General features: G+C 44.6%; 1 protein-coding gene across 1 annotated transcript in view; it reads right to left on the reverse strand.

The window, feature by feature from the left end:
- Positions 1–9,139, reverse strand: part of ATG2B (autophagy related 2B) — a 62,026-nt gene extending 52,887 nt beyond the window's left edge. The window contains exons 1-2 of the mRNA XM_090271368.1: positions 8,564–9,139; positions 377–539 (exon numbers count right to left, since the gene is read on the reverse strand). Coding sequence (XP_090127494.1) covers positions 377–539; positions 8,564–8,725 — 325 coding nt within the window. The 5' untranslated portion in view covers positions 8,726–9,139. The remainder of the gene's footprint in view (positions 1–376; positions 540–8,563) is intronic.
- Positions 9,140–16,547: the final 7,408 nt, after the last annotated feature.

Raw genomic sequence — 16,547 nt, forward strand, 5'->3', positions numbered from 1 at the left:
TTTTTTTGATCCTCAAGCTTTCACAGATTTGGTCAATGGGAGCCCCTGCAAGCCCAATCCTGTGTCCTTTGAACATTTCCCCATCAATTTTTGAGCACTTCTTTGCTTTCTGGCACAATACTTTGAATTTTTAAAACACAACAGATCATTGGTACCAAATACTTAAACCACCATCTGTGGGTGAATAGTGTAAACAGGGAGAGAAATAACACTAGAGGTACAATCACACAACCTACAGAGACCCAAATCCTAACATTTTATCTATCTCCCAAATACAATTCAAAGTAATAAAATAAACACTGAATTTAATGCAATTAGGTTACTTTCCCAATCTCTACAAAATAAAATAATGATCGGGAACACATGCTACACCTACCCAGGCGAGGTCTGGGTTGGAAGACCATCTCTAGCCCTTTCACCTCCAGCGCGCAGTTATCCTGAAGCAAGGAGCCCCATGGAACCGACAGAGAAATCGACTGTATGAATCCTTCGGTGACTTCTAAAGGCGCATCTGCTGACTCCAGGATCTCATTGAGACACTAAAGAGAAAAACCAAATGCAATCTGAAATCACAAGAACTTCACATTGTTAACTTAATTCCAAGATGCTGGATATGCTATTTATGTGCCAGGCACGAGGGATAAAGGAAGCAGAGACCTAGTTAAAGATGATTCCCCGTTAAGCTTACAAAGACAGCTGACCAGGAAAGGCGCCTGCAACCACAGCGTGAGGAGGAAATGCCCTTGCCATGCGAGCGTGTAAGAGAAGCCACCCTGCAGGCTCAAGGCAGGCCAGCAGAGGAGGTGTCATGGAGAGCGGAGACCGGAAGGCACGTGGAAGGGCTCAAACAAACAAACAAACCAAAGCGGAGGTCAGGGGGTGCAAGCACACGTATGTGAGGTCCAAGAGGGTTTGAAGAGAAAAGCCGCTTCGGCTCTGGTGCACTGAGCCAGGGTGATGAGCCAGGAATAAAGCTACACAGATAAGGGAGCGTGGAATCCAAGAGCCTTGTAATTCACGCTAGCGAGCCTGCAATTTATCTCAAGGGCAAGGTGAAACCACTGGAAGATTTTAAGCCTGGGCACCATGGTGGGACCCGAGCTTTTAGCAGCCCCCCACCCCCACCCCTGCAGCCAGGTAGGGTTCGTACTGGAGGAAAACCAAACTCAGGCAGAACGGTTACGAGGAAGAGAAGCTAGGGACTTCGTGGGCTTGGCAATCAGAAGTGGGTGGGTCTTTGTAATAAGGAAGCAAAGCGAATTGACACCGAGGGGTAACGAAAAGGAGGAGGGAAGAATGACTCCCACATGGCAACTGCTTGGACAGGGGTACCATCTCCTGAGACAGAGAAACCTGGAAAAGCCGGTTCGGGGAAAGATGGGACGCTCAGCTCCAAAGAAGCCACCTGAGCAGACACCTAGGTGGAGTCGTCTAGGAAGCAGCTGGAAATTCCAGTCTAGAGCTCAGGAGACTCATCCGGGCTGGAGATAAACAAGGGCATTAGAAACACAGAGAGGAAATGAAGCCACCGGTGCAGGGAGACAGCCTCTGGGAATGTCCATGGAGTAAAACAGCAAGAGGCCTCGGGCAGAACCCTAAGAAACACCAATATTTAAGAAATGGGTTAAGGAAGAGGAACCTGCAAAAAAGCAGAGAGAAGGGAAATCAAGAAAGCTGCGTGTCCCAGAAAGCCACGGAAAGACGACATGGAAGAAGAGAATAGTCAGGTGCTGCGACAGCTCACGAGAAGGCAAAGACTTTTAATGTCCCCTGGATTTAGTGATATTTAGGGTGCTAGTAATGCCGCCGAGAGAAATTTCGGTGGAGGGTGAGGCAAACCAGGCTGTAACCGAAGGAAGACAGAACGGATGTAAATACGGTTAGAGTAATTAAGTGCATTTCTGGCAGACAACGTAGTTCTTACATTAATAGTTACAAAATGCCCGCTTCTTTGTAGGGTCCTCCTGGAATGCCGCGCTGCGTCGCGGCAGCCATAATTCTTTCTCTACAGGCCTAATGCTGAGCGCTGGGTGAGACCCAGACTGACCTATGTCTTACCAGAGGTTACTCCTAAAAGGGTTTCTTCATGCTGGTGTTTGTGCAATCCTACAGACTTTCTAAAAAGTATATTCTTTCCCCAAACTGACCTTCTTCAGAAGAGTACTTACAGCAGTGGCATCACACTGGGTCTCCTTTCCCATATTCCTTTGTACAATCTCCCTCCTCCCACTTGGCAAAAAAAAAAAAAAAAAAGGAAGGAAGAAGGGGGGGCTATCTCTTAACCTTCCCAAACCCTCCCCTATACACTACCTAGGGCACAAAAATCTCCAGCAGTAAGTTTTCTGGTCTTTCTATATCTCATACATATTTTTGATATAACACTCAAAGAAATTCAAAGAACTAAGTGATATTGCTAGTGCAAAATCCCATCAATTCTCATCCACTTACGAATGGTATCATTCTATCTCAAGCTTATAACTATTTTAAAAATTCAGAATAAGATTTATGCTGAGCCCTATCAAAGTCTAGTTGGAGGGACATTTACCTAGAGATGCATGAACTAATCAGGAAAGAAGAGAAAACAACCTAGTCAGACAATTAAGAAATGCATTTCCAATAGAAGTTCCTATGTTTAACTGTCCAAATGTGCAATGTATTTTTATTGCTTTGATCAACTGCACACTTATAATAATATGATAACACAATCCAGAAGAAAAATGTTAACACTTAAAGCTTAATAACTCTCTGAAGGACGCTCTGATCAGTTAAGATCAATATGGTGAGCCCTAGAACAACCTGTAAGGAAACCACTAAAAAACAAACGAACATAAAAACAGTGACGAGATCATTGAAGGTTTGAAATGTTGCACTAGAAAATATTCACTTAGTGCAAAGGAAAGCTTAATGGTAAAAGGAAATTTTTAAATATAGCCAATTTCAATTTAGCTAATGTTTTTATTGTCAAAAGTGAGAGCATGATCAATAAAAGGCTTAGGTATAAGATAAATAATAATAAAATTCTGCAGAGGAAGTAGGATGGACATATGAATCCAATAGGAAAAAAGATATTGTTAAATTTCCAGCTGCTAATGAAGAGCAAGTCCAAGCATCTTTAAATGTATGATGGTGGGACTGTGATCCTACTGGGCAGAAATTGTATTTCTATATCAATATTTACAATACGACAAAAGCAATCCTCTACGTCTATCTAAACTTATAATGAAAAAATGTAAGGCAATTTTTTAATGTATGAGGAATACAGAAGTTTTTCAAAAATTTTTAAGAAAAAAACTGGGCAAACGTGTTTAAAAAAATTGTCTTAAAACGCAGCATGTGTTCTGGTCCTAGGTCAGCCTCTTACTAGCCGGGCTGCTTTGGATAAGTTCTTGAGGTCTGAGTCCCAATTTCCCAAATCAAAATAAGGACCGTACCTATTTCGTAGGGTGGTTTTGAAGTAGATGAGGTAAGTCAAGCTACCATAGAGGTCCTGATACCAAGCAAACACGTGACAGATGCTGACTACTGTTCCTTCTCTTCTGCAGGGCCAGCCTAGCACAGGGATGCGCATGGTTAGGAATTCAAGGTCTGCCTGATAGTACGAAGGCAGGCAAATACTACGTTTGATGTCTCTCTTCTAATAAGTACCATAAGACTAAGACTATGCCCTTATTAGTTTAAACCGAGGCATCAGAATTCAAATAGAGATAAAACTGAGCATAAAAAAATGCAAGACCTGATTTAGACCAATTACCATATACTACATACAGGACACCACACTGTACTCTTTTATACCTACATTGTTGCATTAAGTGCTCAAAATAGCCCTTGAATTAAGTATTTTTAGACCCATTTCACATGTATGGCAAACTGAGGATCAGAAAAATTGGGTAACTTTCAAAAGGTCCTCAGTTAATCACTACCGAATTCTGATGCCTTGGTTTAAACTAATAAGGGTATAGTCTTAGTCTTATGGCACTTATTAAAGAGAGACATCAAACGTAGTATTTGCCTGCCCTCGTACTATCGAGCATATCTTGAATTCCTACTAGTGCTCATCACTGTGCTAGGCAGGCCCTGGGGAAGAGAAATATATTTTCACAATGGAAGATTCTGCAGGAGACTAAGCGAAATCATGCGCTAAACTCATGTAGTTCTTGGGCTTGGGAGCTGACTTCTAGAACAAGCTTTTAGCACTGATGGAAAAATGCTCAATCCCTTTAGTACTGGTGTTTTTGAAAACGCAATCAAGGACCACAGGCTTCATCACAATTTCTCAGGAGGCTTCTTAAAAATGGAGATTCTTGGGCCTTTAGAGCCAGAAGCTACAGGGAAGGAGCCACAAGTCTGCATGTTAGCAAACTTCCCAGGTGAACCCCATGCTGCTAATGTTTGAGAAACTCAAACATCATATATTACATATATATAATAGAGATATAAGGTGCTTAACGAATGGTCTCTATTATCTTCAAAAGCAAACTAAAATCCTCTATCTTGATGCCATGTCCCCTCTGGTCATCAACCTCATCTCTTTTTCTTTAGTCAGGGCAGCTATTTGCTCAAACCACAAACTATTGGGTGGGCCAAAAAGTCCATATGGTTTTTTCCATAAAATAAAAGACGTTTTTCATTTTCACCAATAGCTTTATTAATTTGGGTATTTTGAGTATGTCAGCTGTCTCCTGCTATTGGCTTCTAGTGCAGAGAGGCCAGGGCTGCTGCTAAACACCTTCCAGCGCATAAGACGGCCCTACAAGTAAAGAATTACTTGGCCAAAACGTCAGTAGTACCAAGAAACTTCGCAAACCCCTTCTGACGTATTCAGTCAGTCACGGCACCTTCTCCATACACTGCCCAGATCTTTTGCGTTTCAGTTGCGTCTTTACCTTTCTTGAAATAATAAAGCATAATATGCAAAAAATGTAGCATATTTTCTTCCATCTTCAATATTTAAATGGCTGCACAAAAATTCACCAGTTTTGATCAGTGTGTTTTAATGCACGCTGATGTGACAGATGTCACAATACAATCTAACAGAACTGTTTCAAATGAAGTAAAAGACACCTAAGCGCTACTACAGCCACTGCACAGAAAAACATGTAACGGGCTTCTTGGCCAGCCCAATACCACCTGCTGTCTAACCCTCAGCTCCTCTGACACTGCTCCTGTCTGCCCATAAGCTGACAGATACAATGAACAATGCTCAGTCCTCATCTTCCTTGAATTCTCACCTCAATCTAATTCCTACTTTGAAATTCTAACTCCCCTTGGTTTCCACGACACCCTTTACTCTCTCAGTCATTTTCCATTTCTTCACCACTTGAAAATGGCGGTATTCATCTAAATTTCACCTTCAGCCTTTTTTGTTTCTCAACTTAACCTACAAATGCCCATGCCCTTGAAGCCATCTGGTCACCACTGATACCCTGATCACTCCAAATCCTTATCTCCAGCTCTTCCTCAACTCCAACACTACAGAGCACTGTTGACCACTGCACGCGGAAAAGAACTCATGAACCTGTAAGACAGCCCATTCCAACTGTGGAATAGTCTCCTTGCCTCTAGTCCTCCCTCCCCCTTGAAGCCCTTTTAAGTCAGTAGTCTCCAAACGGGATCTGTCCCAGAGAGCCAACCGATGATCCAATAGGGACGTGAGTAGAAAAGGAGCCATTCTGGATTAAATTTGTCACATTTTTAGATTTAAAAGCTGTACTAAAACTTACTATGCAAAGGGCATTGGCATCGGACTGGTCCAAAGAGACCGGCAGTTCCACAATGGCACAGGTTACAAGGGGTGCCCTTGGCTGGATGCTCCATTTCAGTGCACTGCCACCTACTTGAGCATCATTCTACACAACAAAAACAGGCCTTCAAGCAGTAGACTCTCTGTAAAAAGAGAGAAAGTGACAGCAGCTTTCCGATTTCCCAGCTTTTCTTATGGCTAAATACTTGAGTTGGGTTTAAAGATGAAAAGCAATTTTCTTCTGCACAAGCAGAATTCTAAATATGCTGACCGTTCACATGACATATGGCTATTGGTAGTATATGCTACCTGGCAGGCATATTCCAAAAAAATGGCACATACTTTATCTTTTCAAAGTAAAGATACCACTTAAGTAAACAGTGACAAGTAGCTGCTTTTCAAAGGCTACTCGTACTAAGGGGCAAATGTTTTGAAAATTTATATTTGGAAATGTTTCCACTGTTACATGATTTTGTTGCTGAAATAATGTCTATTAAAAACACTGTCTCTTTTTTTTAAGTCATAATCAACACAGGTTATGAAAGGTTTGAAAGCATGGAAAATTATTCCAATGAATCTAAAAGTCTGCTGAACAGAGTTTTTAAAAATTGGTTTTGATGTTAATCATATCATAGCAGTAACTGATTAAGGTCAAGGAAGAAGAGAATGTCACTGCCAATTTCAACATAGTCCTGTGCATAACTGATGGCTCAGAATTGAAACATGAGTGATTTCGCCAATGATGAAATTCCTCCATTTGGATCTACGAATCTGTGAATTATCTTTTTTTCAGTAATGGAAGTCATTCCAATCAAGCGTCAAAAGTGACTAAATCTGGAATCAGATGTTTGTATAGCTGTATCTAAGTGTCACATCGAGGTTTATCTTGGTCATCAACAGAAAACACTATAATAAATAAATAAACAGCAATGGCAAGTGTTTACTGGATGCTCTATGTGACATTATCACTTTGGCTGGGCATATCCCTCACCTTCAAGGAACAGAACCAAACAATCTTCAGAGTTAGCCTAGCCATAAATCACTCTGCCAAGGATCCTGAAGTCAAGCTGTAAAATTCAAATATCACCGCCTCTGGTTTCCCATGAGGATTAAATAAACCCACACGAATTAAGGGCGTCCTGCACAATGCCTAAATAAATAATATTCAATAAACATGCACTATCCTTTCCTAGCCTTGAAGCCACAGAATTAATTTTTTAAAATATTGGCCTTAGGAGTTAGGTTTGAATCCCAACTGTACCACTTGTTGGCCGTGTCACTTGTGGAAAATTATTTAACTCCGTCTGTAAAATGGAAAAAATAATTCCCACCTTATTTAGGTTAATGTGAAAAGTCATTAAAAGAATAATGCGTACGAAGTCATTCAGTCCACAAAAAAGTTAATAAATGCCCAGCCCTTCTCCTTCAAGATACCCTATTCATAACTGCACCAAAAGTATGTTTTGAAACATCCACCATAATCCCTATCTTCAGGTGAGAAGTACAGCAATACAGCTCTCTGACCCAGTGCCTGGCATGGACTGGACACCCCACCGCTGGTTCGTGAACTCGGGTGAACTACGGTGCCCAATGTCAACAGGCTAAGGGCGGCGGCCTGGGCTGGCCTGCTGTGGGGCTGGGCCTTTCTGCTACTCAGATCAGGGCTCTTCCCACTCTCCCTAGTTTAAATCATCTATTTACAGATGCTCCCGCTACTGCAGATTCATTGAAGGGCCATCCTAATGCAGTGTGAGCATAACCTGAGCTTTTCGGGTTTCTATGGCTACAGAAGTCATTCCTTTGTTAATATACGTTTACATAAAAGGAAAAAAAAGCCCAGCTTTTTACACAGCTTAAACTAGGAGAAAAAGAAGAACTTTCCTTCTGTTTTGCACCATCATCACAGGAAAGGCACCTGCGCTTATGGTTCCCTTAATTTCACCTGCACAGGAACGCTTTTGGGACAGCAGAACTCCAGAATGGTACAACCAGCTCAATCTGTAAGCAGCGAGCTCCGGGGCAATAAATAAAAGCTGGGGGGAAGCGGAAAAGCCGCCTTGTTCTTGCCAAACCCAAGGCCAAGTATACTTTAAGGACAATGCCATGCAGTGAACATACAAATACAAGTACCACTGTATGTGGCGAGCGGAAATACATACATGAAGCACCTGCAAAGACACAATGAGTCAAGTCACAGCCTCTGGGTGACGAGCAGAAAACAGGATTTTCAATTTCTGAGAACTGCAGACTGGGCGCTTTGGCAACACCTGCGTTCGGGCTGTCACGTGAAACACACAGCACTCCCGGGCCCCGCAGTCATTCACAGGCCGGCCCTGTCAGTATCACCGAGCAAGAAGCGGGCACACCGGCCGAGGACGCCCTCGCCTCGCTGTCTTCGGACGGCAAACGCGGCAGGGGACGGCGGCGTGCGCGGGGCCAACGCAAAATAAACGAGGAACTAGGAACGCTGACATCCCAAGGGTCCGCCTCATCCTTAACCCTTCCGGGGTGCCAGCCCATGAAACAGGGTTGGTTTGCCGCGGGGCCTCGCGACCCCTTTTACGCGAAGGGGCAGCACTGGTCACCTCCCTCGATGGACCCCTTCGGACCCCCCAAGCCACCACCCCACCGCGTAGACTCCCATTCCTCGGTTAAGTTTCTGGGACACGTGATTCGGGGCGCCCACTTGCTAGCAACAGATTAAACAACTCTTTAACGCAGGTGCCTGAGCCCCGCCGCCCTTCCCGGGGAGGGACCGAATGTCACCAATTCCGGGTGACACTCCCGCACATGGCCCCAAGGAGGGGAGCCGGCGGCCCTTACCCATTTGTCCAAGGGGACCTGGGCGAGGGAGCCGGTGCCCTGGTACAGGTCCAGGCTGAGCTGCTCCAGGCTCAGCTTCTCCTGCAGGAAGTGGCCCAGGTACCTCTGCAGGAGGTAGCGACAGGCCCTCTTCTTGATGGACTCTGAAAACGGCCACGGCATGATGAGGGCTGGCAGGTGGGCCCGCGGGGGCGGCGGGCGGTGGCGGCTCCGGCCTCGGCTCCCGGCCGGCGTCCCCAGGCCGTGACGGGGCCTAAGCCCGGGGCGGCCCCTCCATGCCGGCGAGGCAGCAGCCGTCCCTCAGGGCGACCCCATCTCCGGTACCGCGCCGCTCGCTGTAGGCCCGGCGGAGACACGCGGCGGAGGAGTCCCTGTCGCCCCGGGCCCGCGGGCTTCCGGGGGGATCCGAGCCCGCACAGAGACCGGGGGCAAGACAGTGCGAGGGGAGGCGGCAGGGCCCGAGGCAGGGGCTCCGGCGGACACCTTCGCTGCCGCCGCACGACGAATTTGTTGTCATCCGAGGGCGCGCGCCCGACTCTGGCGACGTTCCCGGCGCGCTCCCGAGCCCCGGACTCCCAGCGCGCCGCCGGGCGCTGGCGGAAGTGACGCCACACTGGGGCGGCCGGAGGCGGGGAGAAGGCGCCGGAAGCGAGCGGTTCCGGCTCGGAAGGGGCGGGCTCGGAAGGGGCGGGCGCGGGCGGGGAAGAGAGGGGGCGGTGCCGCGGGTCGGCTCCAGACTGCCTGGCAGGGAGGCCCGGGAGGAGCCGGGGCGCGCGCAGGTGAGCTGCGGCCGGGCTGGCTGCGGGGAGAGCGGGCCGGGGGCCCTCCGAGCGGGACGCGGCGCAGCGGGCCGGGCCCTGGGGGCAGTGGCCGAAGGGGCTAAGAGGCTTCCGGAGGCAGGTCCGGCCTGGGCCGTCCCGCTCCCCGCACATCCCGACCTGGAAGCGGGCACTCGGGGCGACGTCGACTCCGCGGGAGGCGGGGGCGGGAGCTGCAGCCGCTGTCGCGCGTCCTGGCCGCCCCCGCGTCCGCTGGCCGCTGCTGCCCACCGCCCGGCTCGTGCACGTATTGTTTCTAGAGCTTCCTCTTCGCTGTCGTGGTCCTGGGCGTGCCGCGCCGGCGGCGGCCGGGGAACTTGCGTGGCCGCGGCGTTTGTGGGCAGAACTGCCTTCCGAGACCCAGGGCCGGGCCTCGCGACGCCGCGGCCACGGGACGGAGCAGCATTTGTGCCGCTCTGGGGATCTGCGCCACGGCGGTGCTGCCTTTGCGGAGGCGGCGCGGGCAGTTCACTTAGGGAACCCCGGAAGGCCCGCGCGGGGGGGTCGCCGGCCTGGAAGCCGGGCGTCCTGGGTTGCGATCCCGTCGCTGCCACTTAGCCAAGCCGCCCCGAGCCGGGCGCTGCCCTTGGAGCCGCTGCGAAGGCTGAGCGTACGAATATCTAACTCCGAGGATTGTGATGAAAATGAAGTGGGAGGAGTGAGGAACGAACCTGCACGGAGCCCCGATTCGTGTAGCTGAAGCTTAGTAAGTCAGGACGCCCCGTTTCCGGAGGTTTTATTCGTCGGTAACTCCTGAATGCCTTAGAAAGACATAGGAACAGCCCCCAAATATTGAGGTAGAGAAAGCTTTGATCCCTTTCCACGGACACCTTTTCCTTTTAGAATCCGTGCGCTCTCCAGAGAAGCTGGTTGCTTGGATTGTTGGTACCCCCCATTCCTTGTAGATTTGTCCCCGACGTTCTCAGCAACTTCAGCTCCCTCGCTCTTGGTCCATTTAAAAATGCTTGTGAAGGGACCGTAAAATGAAAGTCGTCCCAACTGCGAAGGTGAAAACGGTAAAGGAGAATCGGGCAGAACCTTCCAGGAGCGGATGTTCTGCCGCGAAAGGCCTCTTCCGTTGTTCGGTGGATACCATCGGGTCCCTGCGTGAGCCAGGGGCTGTGCCGGGTGCTGGGGGTACGGCGCTGAACCGGGGAGGGCTCTGGAGCTCACTTTTTATTGACGGCAGGGAAAACAAACAGTTATCAAAGGCGTCGTATGCCAAGTGGTGATAAGTGCGGTAGCGGGGACAAAAGCAATGCACAGGGAATGGAGACGTGTCACTTTTATACAGAAGGGTAAGGGAAGGCCTCTCATTTAATAAGGTGACATTCTAGCAGAGACTTGGGGAAGGCTAGGTCGCCAGGCACGCGAGTACCTAGAAGAGTTGTTTTCCAGGCAGGGAGGACGGCAGGTTTGTAGGCCCTGTGACGAGAGCGTGCTTGGCGAGTTCACGGCGTGAAGGGAAGGGTGGGTCACGGGCAAGCGGGGTGATCTTGAGTCAGAATGTATCTAACCCACTCGAAGGAACCAGTGAGATACTGACGTTGATGTAACGTAGTATAGGAGAGACAGAATTGGTAAAAGGAAAACTGATGCAGTAAAATGGCAAAGTTAGCTCAGAACTAGCTAGTGGGATCTCCACTTCTAGGAGAGGCTAAGAAAAACCAGGTTTACTCTTTCACCTGCAATTTTGTTTTTAAAAAGTGAGCCAAAGTTTATGAAACCATCGTTCTTTAAAACTTTGCATCATGCAATGAAGAACACTGATCCCTGAGAGGCAAGATACAAATAAGGTAGCTCTATTATTGTCCCCATTTATTGCCTATGTAAGAATTTCCAGGCATGGTACTGAGAGGATAAACCCAGGTAGAGCCTGGCGGTTTCTCTGGATTGAGGCTGTGCAACCAGGAACGCACAGGCAGCTGGGCCAGGGCGCTGGAAAGTAGAGTTGGAGAGAGAGAGCTGTGGAGGTACATAGACCATCCCACTCCAGCCTGCAGCTCGGCAGTGATAGCACATAGTTGTGAAGAAACTACCCTGGGCTGCGGAAAGAAAGGACTTTTAGGAAATCAAAAAAAGACCCAAGGACAGTTCCTGTTTCTATCACCCAGAATGGAAAACCTCAGAATCCATACTGGGTGGAGTACTTAGAAAGGGTTTGCCTCTGTCGTGGGGCAAAATTAACCAGAGACCAAATGCAGCTTTGATAGCACTTTTAAAAGCCTAAAAGCAAGACTCAAAAAATCGAGCTATTTTCAGATAACTATATTCCAGGACAATGCTCAGTAATATTTATAGGAGTATAAAAAAATCTAGCACCGTGCAAGGTAAAATTCACACTGTCTGGACTCCAACCAAAAATTACCAGGCACGCAAAGCAGCAGTATACAACCCATAATGAGAAAAATCTATCAGTTGAAACTAACCTAGAAATAACAATGAAATAAGTACACAAGGACATTAAAACATGTTTTAACTATTCATATGTTAGAAAAACTAGAGAAAAGATTGGGCATATTAAGTAGAGACGGGGAAAATGTTTTCTTTAAAGACTCAAGTAGAAGAAATTAGATACTGCAGAAGAAACAATTAGTGAATTTGAAGACACAGCAATAGAAGTATTGAATGTGAAACAAAGAGAAAAGAAACTGAAAAAATTAACAAAGCAGTGACGAATAGAATAACTGCTTGGACTAATATTCATGAAATTGATGTCCTCAAAGAGAGAAGGGACAGATAAATGTTTGAAGAAATGATGGCCAGGTTTTTTTTTTGAAATTTATTGAAAAATATAAACCCACAGGCAGGTGGCTCAGTGAACCCCACGCATAAGAAACATGAAGAAAATTATACCAAGCAGAACAAAGATGACAGTGGCATCAGATTTCTCATAGGAAACAATGCAAACACGATGCTAATAAAGAAGCATTTTATTATACAGTCTGGAAAGGAGGGGCAGTGAACCTGTCAACCCAGGATTCTATACCCAGAAAAAAATGCCTTTCAAAAAGGAAGGTGAAAGGAAGACATGTTCAGATATATCAAAGTTGAAAGAATTTAGCAACAGCAAACTTATTCTGCAGGAAACATTCAAGGAGACCTGTCAGGCCAAAGGAAAACGATGCAGAGCATAGATACAGGTGTAGGTCAACACAAAGGGATGAGGGGCACCAGAAATAGTAACCATGTGGTTAAATGTAAAATGCTTTTATTACCTCTCTTTAAAAATAATTGTTTAAAGCAAAAATAACATTCTGAAGTTTCTAACATGATGAAGTAAAATGTATGACAAAAATAGCACAAAGATTATAGTAGATTCTTGTAAGGTTCTTAGCATACATGAAGCAGTCTAATATCACTTGAAGGTAGATTGTGATAAATTGAAGATGGATACTATAAAGCAACTGCCATAAACACACAACAACAAATTATAGTTAATAAGCCACCAAAGAGTGTAAACTGGAATCCTAAACAGTGGTTAGTCCAAAAGCAGGCAGAAAAATAAGGAGAAGGGAATAAAGTACAGATGGGACAAATAGAAAACAGCGTGATAGATAGTAATCATAATAATCGATTGCAATAATCGTATCAATAAGCACAGTAATCATATTAAATGTAAATGGTCTATAAACATCCCAATTAAGTGACAGATTGCCACTTGGATTTTTTTTTAAAAAGCAGTACCAAACTATATCCTGCCTACGAGAAACCCACTTTAAATATAAAAGCACTTCTATTCCCATTCTTAAGAGCTTAAAACAGCCTATTGTATCAAAATCAAATGCCCAGATCTAGGTATCAGCACCCTGTCAAACTGGGTTACCTCTATTACTCCCTTAACCTTTTCCTCCATTAGACTAGCTGGCCTCGTCTCCTTACAGTTCCTGCCGCACCCTGTACAGGCTCTTGCTTGTGCATTGTTCCGTGTGAAGGAGAAGTCAGAATTCTCAGCTCCTTTCATCTTAACTATGACTTTTCATCTGTGTTCATTCAAGACCAATTTTGATTGACCAGTTTTGTGAGTCAAGCCCCATTATAATCAATGATTATATCATAAATCGTGGACTATCAGAGCTCTCAAGAACTGAAAATAATTTTGTATGCATTCCCCGTATTTTATAGATGAAAAAAACATGAGCCCGATGAGGTGACGTGACCAGCCTGAGTTCATACAAGTTTAGTGGTAACTGGTCAGTAGGGTCAAGATATATCATTGTTTTTTCTAATTATCTGCCACTCACAGTTAAGTACACTTCTTAGGTTATAAATATAATACGTGTGCATGGCATTAATATTTGCATACATATTTAATGTACCTGTCCTATCTGCCCAATTAGGCTGAAAACTACCAGCAGACAATTTTAATTAGTATTCCAGTGCTTAGAAAAATGTTGAATACAAAGATGCATAGTAGATTATGATATTTGACTAACCCCTAAAAACTGTGAGCGTGTTACCTTATATGGCAAAACAAACTTTAGATTTCTCACCTCCAGAATTACAAATTTGTGTTCTTCTAAGCCCACTCAGTTTGTGATCACTTGTGACAGCAGCAATGAGAAACTAATACAGACCTTTTGATATTCAAATTCTATAGAGCTTTTAAAACTACTTTATGACAGGCACAAAAACAGGGTTTGTTTTTTTTTTTTTAAACCTCTTGACTTCTATAAAGCTGTTGAAGGGCTCAATCATCGCTTCTCATTTTTGGTGATCGCCACGCTCAGGTAAGGTACTTTCAGTTGCCGTTAAAGTAATGGGAGTTTATTGGCTCCGATACTGAAAAGTGCGAAGGTTGGAGAGCTGGCAGCGGTTCTTAGTGAGTCTGGCGCTGTCCTTTCCCATTGTCAGCACCATCCTGGGCTAGTTCCCCCATCTCAGGGTGGCTGCCACGAACAGCTGGCACTCTGTTCTGGGTTAAAGTGACTAGAAAGAGTTTCGCATATTGATTAGTTTAGGGCGCTTTGTATCTGGCATTGGGGTCATTCTCACCCAAATTAGTAGAAAAAGGGAGCTTTATGAGTCCCCTTGGAAAATGACTGCTATGAGGAAGGGAAAAGGCTGTTGATAAGTAAGAGCCTGTTATAAACCAGCAAAAAAGAAATTATAATAATACCTTAATGCAGTGGTTCTCAACCTGTGGGTCGTGACCCCTTTGGGGGTTGAACGACCCTTTCACAGGGGTCACCTAAGACCACCGGAAAACACATATATAATTACATATTGTTTTTGTGATTAATCACTATGCTTTAGTTATATTCAATCTGTAACAATGAAAATACATCCTGCATATCAGATACTTACATTACGATTCATAACAGCAGCAAAATGACAGTTATGCAGTAGCAACAAAAATAACTGGTTGGGGGTCACCACAGCATGAGGAGCTGTATTAAAGGGACGTGGCATTAGGAAGGTTGAGAACCACTGGCTTAAAGTAATTAATTTAAAATGTTATCAACTTGTGTAATGCTTCAATAATCTTTTTCTATTTATATGTATCATCATCAGAAGTTCTAAATGTCTGCTTTTTTCATCTGTCATTAAAAGACAGAAGAAATCTGCAGTCTTAGGAAATGTGTCTTTCCCAGTTTTGCCCCTTGGTGCTCATTGTTACACAGCAGTTGGACGACCTACTTCCTGATCCGTGAGGATTTCTTCCATCCTGGCGTTGGGTTTTTCGTCTTCCTCCATCATGAAGGTCCCAACTGCAGTGAACTAGATTCTTGCTTTAAAAACTTTATGTACTGCTAAACTGTCTCATGTAAACATCTTTTTCACTTAATGATTATTATTTCTGACATCCCTAATTGAGGTACTTGATTACTTAAGTCAAATAAAGATGTGTAGTTTTCATGATGTTAAGAGATTTATAGTAGACAGTCACATTTCAAAGTCTTTAAACTGACTCAGTTAAAAAAAGGCGGGGCGGGGGGGTATACATAAAACCAAGTATAAAGGAGTATACTTATTTTTAGAGTAAAGTAGAAATTTTTAGAAAACAAATATTTTCACTATCTTATATAGAAAATCAATATTTAAGTTATCTGGCAAATTGCTCAAGCAATAACTAGTAAATTTATAATTAACTTGTTAGGAGTGACTAATTCTGGAAAGTGCTATGGGAAGCTAGATATAAAAGATCTTTAAAACATGTGATTAGTTGAAGTAGGACTGGAGGAATATATTATTTGTACATTTGCTATGTAATTTTTAAAATAGGTTTACATAGTTTATTATTGTCTTTAGCAAATAGTTTTGACTTGTGATGTGTAAATGACATGCAGCTACTATAGGAACTCCAGCTCCTTAATATTTTTGCTGGTAATTTATAGTGACTTTACAGTAGAATCATCCAGAAGCTCTGAAAAAATACCCAGAAAAACCTCCCAGAGATTTTGATTAAGTTTTTCTGAGGTAGGGGTCAATGGCTGAGGACCTTATTCTTTGCCTCTCAAACTGGCAAATATTAAAAAGTATTGGAAAGAATGTGGTAAGAAAAAGAAAAAGAGGACAGCCCTTCGTATGCTCCTGGTAGAGTTTAAATCAGTACAGCCTTTCTTGTTGAAGGGGGCTCAGTATTATCTATTGAGACTTAAAAAGAGCATGTGCTTTGACTCAGCAATTCCATTTCTAAGTATCCTAGGAAAATAATGACACATTTAATAAGAAATATGTATTAAGAGTTTTACTAAGGCATCGTTTGAAATAGTTAAAAACTAATCTCAGTTCTTATCAATATGGGAATTGACCTTTTGGGAAGAAATGGAGAACAGAGACTTTTTTCTGAAAATCCATAGGTGTCTGTAATTTTGTTCTGAAAAACTTACAAATGGTTTTAAATAATATTTAACGGAAGAGTTGTTAACTAGTTAATGTTTTCTACGAGGTAGCAATTGTAAGGCATGGGTACCTTATTTTAGATTTTATTTATTTATTTTTAGCAAGAAGGGAAGAGAGGGGGAAGGAGAGGGAGGGAAACATCAACGTGTGGTTGCCTCTCACGTGCCCCCAACTGGGGACCTGGCCCACAACCCAGGCCTGTGCCCTGACTGGGAATCGAACCAGCGACCCTTTGGTTTGCAGGCGTGAGCCACACCAGCCAGGGGATGGCAGACATACTTTTGATCAAACAGTAGTACTTGGAATGTCTTTCGGTAAAG

The sequence above is a fragment of the Furipterus horrens genome, unplaced genomic scaffold (assembly GCF_987537825.1).
Source record: "Furipterus horrens unplaced genomic scaffold, mFurHor1.1.pri manual_scaffold_3, whole genome shotgun sequence".
Lineage (NCBI taxonomy): Eukaryota > Metazoa > Chordata > Mammalia > Chiroptera > Furipteridae > Furipterus > Furipterus horrens.